This window comes from Saccostrea cucullata, unplaced genomic scaffold (assembly GCF_032062105.1).
Source record: "Saccostrea cucullata isolate Sc308-1 unplaced genomic scaffold, CSIRO_AGI_Scuc_v1 ctg17568, whole genome shotgun sequence".
NCBI lineage: Eukaryota > Metazoa > Mollusca > Bivalvia > Ostreida > Ostreidae > Saccostrea > Saccostrea cuccullata.
The window spans coordinates 7,286-15,266 of NW_026923706.1; the positions used below are offsets into that span (position 1 = coordinate 7,286).

Here is a 7,981-nt window from a genome sequence, read left to right on the forward strand (position 1 = left end):
AGCTAAAAATTCAGCTAGGGTAAAAATCCGCATTTTACTTGCCATGGTGATGGTTAAAATATCACCCAAAATTATGTCAGCATCAATGTCAATTTATGCACATCAAAAATAAAAATGTTCCCCCAAAAAATCTTTCACCACCGTACCCCTGTCCTGCTAAACGAAACGACTGCCATTGAATGAATGAAATTAATGAAACAAGATTTCACTCACTTTTTTACCGTTCACTCATTTCTTTTATCTACGTATCAGACGGGTAGAAAACAATGGATGCTTGAACTCCCATTGTGTTATTATCGGACTCCTCCAGGTAACTTTTGGACATTTAAATGGCAATGTTTTAAGTAAGATATATGCCTCATACTATTCTATATGTAAAATTATCCGACAGTCTGATAATTTTACATATAGAACAGTATTCGGCATATATCCATTACATACATTCGGGGAATAGATCGCAGTTTTAATATTTGTAAATTATCTCGAATAAATCGGCTAAAGATCATAATCAAAAATCATCTATCTTTTGTTTAGAATCGTTGAAAATCTAAGAAAAAAATTGGAACAGTTATAAAAAAAATATGTATTTGTCCCAGTTGACAAAATAGATAATATCGCCTTTGTATGTTTGACTCATTATTTTAATCGATATCGTTTCTCAGAAGAACAAGGATTTTATTCTGCAACTGGTACTCCAGTCTTATTTATACACATACATTCCTTTTCTTCATAGGAAATAATATAAAGTCATATGTCATCTATAAAAAGTTTAATGTTACCAAGAAGCAAAATGACTTTTAACTAACCATCCAAATCTGGATTCCTAAAGTCTATTAAAATCAACTAAAGGTCGATTCTTACTCAACATCGATAAAAGTTGCAGTTTAATTCTAAAACAAATATAGAGTTTGTGAAATTGACTTACCTTGCCATTGCTCATTTGCAAAATTGTTTTGTTAAAACATATTCTGATTGTTAACATAAGTACTTTGAAGTTGATACTTAAAAGATACTTAAATTTCTGATTGACAATATTCTTGTAGATCAAGTCCTCCAACGATCAGTTGGAATTTCCATAGTTAACCATTCTACCCGTTATTTTGCAGACTTATTTCTTGCATTCAATTTTCAAAAAAGAGTTACTTCAAAAACAGATAAAAATATATCAAAAATATGAAAAAAATCTTTATGGACTTCAATGAAAAAGGCAAGAATAACAAACATTGATGTATTTTAACAAGAGGCCCACGGGCCTTATAGGTCACCTGAGTATCATGTAACAACTTTCCAGCGATTGTATTTGGTTCGTGTTTTAATCCAAAGCCATAAAATTCACAAATTTTGAAGGAGGCACCATTGATTATCAAAGGGCAGATTTCAAAGCATTAATTTATTTTTAGTCAAAGTACCCCCCTGGTACCCCTGACCCAGCGGCCCTGAAATTATCTATTTTGAAAGAGGCCCCTTTCTTCATTATAAGGCCAGCATTTTTTTTCTATGTTTAGGTTTAGTTATGAAATGAGAATAAAAAAGTCCTGAAGAAGAAGGAAATAAAAATTTTTTTTGATAAATCAATTATTAACATTTGTACATTCTTTTTTTATGCTATTCTAATAGGCTCCTTACCACTGGACACATAATGCTTACAAATAGGAAAGTAGAACATTTAATTGCTTATTTCATCATCTGCCAGTTTGGGTCAGTTATATAAATTTTGTGATGTTGGTCAAAATATATTTTAAAAAATCAATTCTTTAAAAGTCTTTCAATATATCTTCATTTTTTAAATATGTGTTAGGTAAATGTATAGACATTGTTCTAAAATTTACTTGTTGCCTAAAATTATAATTCCTATCATAAAACAGACAAGGAGTATTGGGGAGTAGGGTGAACATTTTTTCAATTAAGTTAAGTGTAAAATAATTTTTCTGGCTTATACAAATGATACTACATGCCTGTATATATTTGTATATTCTTGCCTTTTAATAGTTGAATTTTTTTTATTTCTTCAGGTTATTGTGTATTTCTTCCTCAAATGGACTTAACTTCTCCCATAGTTTTATTCATTACATCTGATGCATAAGCAACCCTTTGCTGAAGAATGATGCTTAGACTGTAAGCTATAACAGAGACCTAAACAATGTCCCTGGCAATATGCAATAGCTACCACGGGCAGTTTAAAACCTGGGGGAGGAACATAATTTACAGATACTTTTGAAACGAATACATAATTATCTCACCAGCATCTCATTGTGCAACAAAGTCGTCAGCATTTTATTTGTCCTTTGAACGGGTGAAACGTTTTGAATGGCACTCGTATCGATGAATTTTACACTAAACCAAGTTATATTCTCAGATCTATCATCTAGCTTTATTTACCCGCCGTTCCATCTTAAAACCGGAAGTGCGAGTTCCTAAATCTGAAATCTCGATCCCGATTCATATTTGACATCAGAAAGAAAAAAAATTAATTTTTTTCTGAAAATTCAAAACCTTGAGCGGAGGGTTTGTAAAACTGAAAATGAAATAAATCCTGCCCTTAAATATGTAATTAGATCATTAGTATATTAACCAGGAGCAAAGGATAAGATGTTCAAAGAATACATGCATTTCACTATATAATCATTAGAGCCCCACACTAAAACAAGAACCCCTGACCCTGGGGCCATAAAATTCACAATTTTGGTAGAGGCACTCTTGCACATCATAACTATGTACTTAGTTAGTTTATTTAATACCCAGGAGCAGAGAAGAAGATTTTCAAAGAATTCATGTATTTTCACTATATAATCAATAGAGCCCTGCCCTAACACCAGAACCCCTGACCCCAATGCCATGAATTTCACAATTTTGGTAGAGGCACTCTTGCTCATCATAACTATGTACTTAGTTGGTTTATTTAATACCCAGGAGCAGAGAAGAAGATTTTCAAAGAAATATTGCATTTTCACTACCTACTTATTTAGCCCCGCCCTAGCACTAGAACCCCTGATCCCAGGGCCATGAATTTCACAATTTTGGTAGAGGACTCATTGCTGATTACAATCATGCAAACAGTTTGCCTGCTTGATGTCCAGGAGTAAAGAAGAAGATTTTTAAAGATTGCATTAATTTTAGTGGTTTTGGCCCCACCCCTCAGGCCCCAGGGGGGCAGGGATCATGAAATTCACAATTTTTGTCCCCCTTCACCCAAAGATGCTTTGTGTCAAATTTGGTTGAAATTGGTTCAGTGGTTGCAGAGAAGAAGCTGAAAATGTTCAAATGTTAACGCACGACGGACGACGGACGACGCACGACGGCGGACGAAAACAGATAGCAATAGGTCACCTGAGTTTACTCAGGTGACCTAAAAATTCTAAACAAATAATAAAACTTTGAAGAATCAGGTGCCTAGGAAGTGTCAAAATCTCCTGTCGACCTTAAAGGGACATCTACACAGTTTCAGCTAAATATATATTTCAAATTCATTTTTTCCAATTTTACAAATATTTAATTACGGTCTATCTAATGTGCATAAAAAATTTAAATGGCTGTTGTCGAGATACAAAACAGATTTAGAGCTCTAAAACTTCGTTATGTAAACAGGGTCCATGTCATGTTTTGATTATTGGTTAATATACCAATATATCTTCGTTCAAGGCAGATCATTTCAATAAAGAATTTAATTCTTAATACGATTAAATGGTTTCCAGTGATTTGCTGAATTTCATTTTGTGAAAATTTTCTATCTGTAAACAAAAAAGAAGGCACGAACCTTGTTTACATTATGAAGAACTCCCAGTTCTGTATTATGAGGAATTTTCAGTTCTGTATCTCGTTTGTTAATTAACGAATAATGTTGTTTTTGCTGATCATTAGATGATGCCTTAGTTAGTGAATTGTAAACATTTCAATGATTTTTACCTCACCTGAGCCGAAGGCTCAAGTGAGCTTTTCTGATCACATTTTGTCCGTCGTCCGTCCGTCTGTCTGTCCGTCTGTCCGTCCAAACTTGGTACAAAGCATCCTTGGGTGAAGGGGAATTTAAATTGTTAAAATGAAGGGACATATCCCCTCGCAAGGGGAGATAATCAAGAAAAGACAAAAATAGGGTTGGGTCATTAAAAAAATCTTCTTTTCAAGAACCACTGGGCCAGTAAAGCTGAAACTTATGTGGAAGCATTCTCGGGTAGTGTAGATTCTAAATTGTTCAAATCATGACCCCCGGGGGGAAGGGCGGGGCCACAATGGGGAATCAAAGTTTTATATTGAAATATATAGGAAAAATCTTTGAAAATCTACTTCTCAAGAACCACTGGGCCAGAAAAGCTGAATCTTATGTGGAAGCATCCTGGTATAGTGTAGATTCTAAATTGTTCAAATAATGACCCCCGGGGGAAGGGTGGGGCCACAATAGGGAATCAAAGTTTTATATAGAAATATATAGGAAAAATCTTTGAAAATCTTCTTCTCAAGAACCACTGGGCCAGAAAAGCTGAAACTTATGTGGAAGCATCCTGGTGTAGTGTAGATTCTAAATTGTTCAAATAATGACCCCCAGGGGAAGGGCGGGGCCACAATGGGGAATCAAAATTTTATATAGAAATATATAGGAAAAATCTTTGAAAATCTTCTTCTCAGGAACCACTGGGCCAAAAAAAGCTGAAACATATGTGCCCATGGAAGGATCATGGGGTAGTGTAGATTTCAAAATGTCTAAATTATGATCAGTGGGGTAGGGTGGGGATGCATTATGTATAACAAGGGGGAAATCTGGTAAAGAACAGAATGGTCAAAGCTTCTCAGGTGAGCGATGTGGCCCATGGGCCTCTTGTTTTAAAAAATCGGTTTAAGCTGTGCCCATGTCCCTTTAAACGAGTTGAGTTTACTGAAATCCCTATCATTGATTTAAAGTATGTTGGGATATATATAATCATCATGTTAATTAATAACATACTGTAAACCAACTTTTATTCGCGTGCGAGAAATTTTCGCGAACTTCGCGAGAGCCTCGTCATCGCGAATATTTCTTGCCGCGAACCGGTCATTATAGTCTATGTGTCTACAAACAAGAGAACCTATAGATAGGCATGATCGCGAAAATTAATCGTCGTGAACTAGTTTACCCATGGTAAATCGCGAAATAAAGTAGTCGCGAATAAAAGTTGGTTTACAGTATCATTGATATATTTAATTTCCGAGTTGAAAGACACAGGAAGTGTCTTCTCCTTGATATTTTTTTGATAGTTTTATGAAATTTTTCAGGGACATTACTATTTAGACCATAAATATGCAAGTAGATAGAAGATAATCATGGCCTCCAAACTTTTGTCAAAGCATCAACAGAATTTTGTACAACTTGGAATAGTCTGCGTGGACGAGATAAAACTAATGTTTAAGGATATTTTTGAAAGTCAAATCAAACCAACAGATCTCTACTACGTCATCAATTCATGTTCAGAACTCACAACTGGCAGACACAAATTGAGGCCTGAGCAGCTGAGACTTTGTAGCCTTTCCCCGCCTCAGATTCCTAACTATGATCAATTTGATGTCTCGTTACTTTATACACTGATACGAAATCTCTGTCCAAACTTAAAACCAACAAAGGGATGGGGAAAGATGCCGGAAAGTACGGATACAAAAATAGGAGATGACATTGAGCGTCTTAGAATATTCAGAAATGATATGTTTGCGCATGTAGAATCTTCAGAAGTTCCTGATCCTGTGTTCCTGCAACGCTGGAATGATCTGAAAGGAAATATTCACAGAGCACAGAAGTTTGTGACGTTACTTGGGTATAAGGTTAATTATGAAGAGAAGCTCGCAAATATTGAAAGATCTGATTTTGGTCGAGATGCTATGGAAAAATACAAATTACTTTTGGAAGGAATGATGATTTTGTGGAAGCAATAAAAAATAACGGGTAAGGATTACATTATTTATGTTCTAGTGTCTAAATTTGACTGTATATTGATCTTATTTTTGAAAATTTTTACTTAGATATTCCAATGATTAGCATAAATGGAAAGAAGAAAATTCTTTGTGAAGAAAAGGCATGCTTTGAAGCTGTGACAGAAAATTTTCTTGACACCGATAACTGGCCAATTAAATGGGTGAAAGTGAGAGGGGACACAACAAAGAAGATTGACATTAGCAAGGAAAAGTACAGTGGGAGTACTAGTAGAAGACTTGTGATAAATAAGATTGAGAAAGAAGACCAGGGTGAATATCAGGCTGTGATTCTACGAGAAATAGACAAAAGACATGTTAAAATTGAAAGTAACACACTTTTCCTAGAAGTCATAGGAGGTACAAAGCACATTACTTTACTTCCTTTTTGTTGTTCTATCATCAGCCAAACTAATTGAACAATTTTATCCAATCTGAACATGATGATTAAAACATTAGCACTTTACAGTTAACTGATGTTAACTGTTAATGCTATAAAACGGCTTAATTAAGTAAATCATTCAATGTCCATTCATTTTATTGCATTTCAAACATTTTAACATTCTTTATCACGAAACATCTTATATTTTTGGACCCGTTTGGTCTATTTGTATGGTATGAAAAGACAGTGAAGACATTGAAGTTTTTTCCCAACAGTTTTCCTTATTGTTATCCCGTAGGCATTATACTAGTATTTTCGGAAACTGGAATATATTTTATTTGTATCCGCCACATCATTTCTGATAAATATCATAAAAATTTGCTGTATTAAATCGTAAAACTATTATTCTATAGATCTACCAAACCTAGAGATAGTCCAGGCAACGTCAGGAATAGACAGTATTACCATTTTTTATAACTGTGAAGCTGGAAAATTAATTCCTAGTTTATTAAAATTGAGTGGAGCAAAGATGGAAAACGTTTTATGACAAAATTTAAAAAATACATAGGAGGCAATGTTACGGACAGGTATCTGAAAATCCTTTCTCCATCAGAGAACGACAGAGGTAAATACATGTGTGAAGTTTCCAATGCTGTAGGATCAGTTTCGAAGGCTGTTTGTCTAGGTATTGTAAATACACACTTTCTACTTAATACCTACATGTTTATATATCATTAAAGCAAACAAATTAGTAACATTATTTATGTCAAAATAAGATTTAAATTAGATATTTTTTGTCATTGGTAGTTATCTGACTTTTTAAAGTTTCATATTAAGTATCGATATTTATCTCAGGAGATGAAAATGAAAGAAAAAACAACTTGTTAACTTATAAATTATCCTTTTTTTCCAGATGCTCCATTTGTAAAAATTGGCAAAGATCTTACTGTTGAAAATTGCCAGATACTGACGGCTTCATTTGGTGATCAAGTCACAATTGTTGCTACTGTCAAGTCTTGTCCTTCTCCGATAAAAGCAATTTGGCAAAAAAGCAGAGATCAAAATCCTGATAATTTTATGACCGTTGACATCGATGACGCCCGATATTTTGGAAGCACTTTTGATCCAGAGAAACCTATTTTAGTAATAACAAAGGCATCTGATGTTGACAAAGTGTATTATCGACTAGAAGTTACAAATGGAATTGGAAAATCTATAAGCAATACTGTTTTGCTGAAATTAGTCGGCGGTGCGTTGAAAACAACTTCAAAGATTGAATTTTGTGAAACAGATAGTACAATTTTAAATTGATGCAAATTTTATATTTTTGCCATGAAATTATGGCTTTTTGAATTTCAAAATGATTTGTAGCTTCTGAACTTTTAATAAAACAATTGAAAAGAAATACAATTATACACCATGTTTGGCACCTGCCTTGCTGTTTCTGTATCAACAGTATGATTCATTTAAATTTGAGAGCTTTCAATATGACCTGAGCCAAAACCTGCACTATTTGAAAGCATCTTGCTTCTCATAAACTGAACGTTAATCTACCGTTTTTTGTTATTTCAGATCTTCATTCTCTGATTATGCATTCTAAAACTGATTTTTTAAATCAGAGCGTTATGATGGATGTCACGTGACGCAGGACAAGGTAGACGTGTTGTA

The 7,981-nt window shown here is 34.1% G+C and overlaps 1 protein-coding gene across 1 annotated transcript; it reads left to right on the top strand.

The window, feature by feature from the left end:
• Nucleotides 1-5,249: 5,249 nt before the first annotated feature.
• On the top strand, nucleotides 5,250-7,624 carry LOC134264710 (uncharacterized). Its single transcript, XM_062746976.1, has 5 exons — nucleotides 5,250-5,882; nucleotides 5,999-6,291; nucleotides 6,612-6,622; nucleotides 6,818-6,998; nucleotides 7,227-7,624. Exons 1-5 carry the CDS (start codon nucleotides 5,293-5,295, stop codon nucleotides 7,622-7,624), a joined length of 1,473 nt encoding a protein of 490 aa, XP_062602960.1. The 5' UTR covers nucleotides 5,250-5,292.
• Nucleotides 7,625-7,981: the final 357 nt, after the last annotated feature.

Coding starts and splice junctions, on each gene's coding strand:
- LOC134264710 (XM_062746976.1), top strand. CDS start 5,293: ATGGCCTCCAAACTTTTGTCAAAGCATCAACAGAATTTTGTACAACTT. Junction 5,883..5,998: donor TTGGAAGGAATGATGATTTT/GTGGAAGCAATA, acceptor TCCAATGATTAG/CATAAATGGAAAGAAGAAAA. Junction 6,999..7,226: donor TTCGAAGGCTGTTTGTCTAG/GTATTGTAAATA, acceptor CTTTTTTTCCAG/ATGCTCCATTTGTAAAAATT.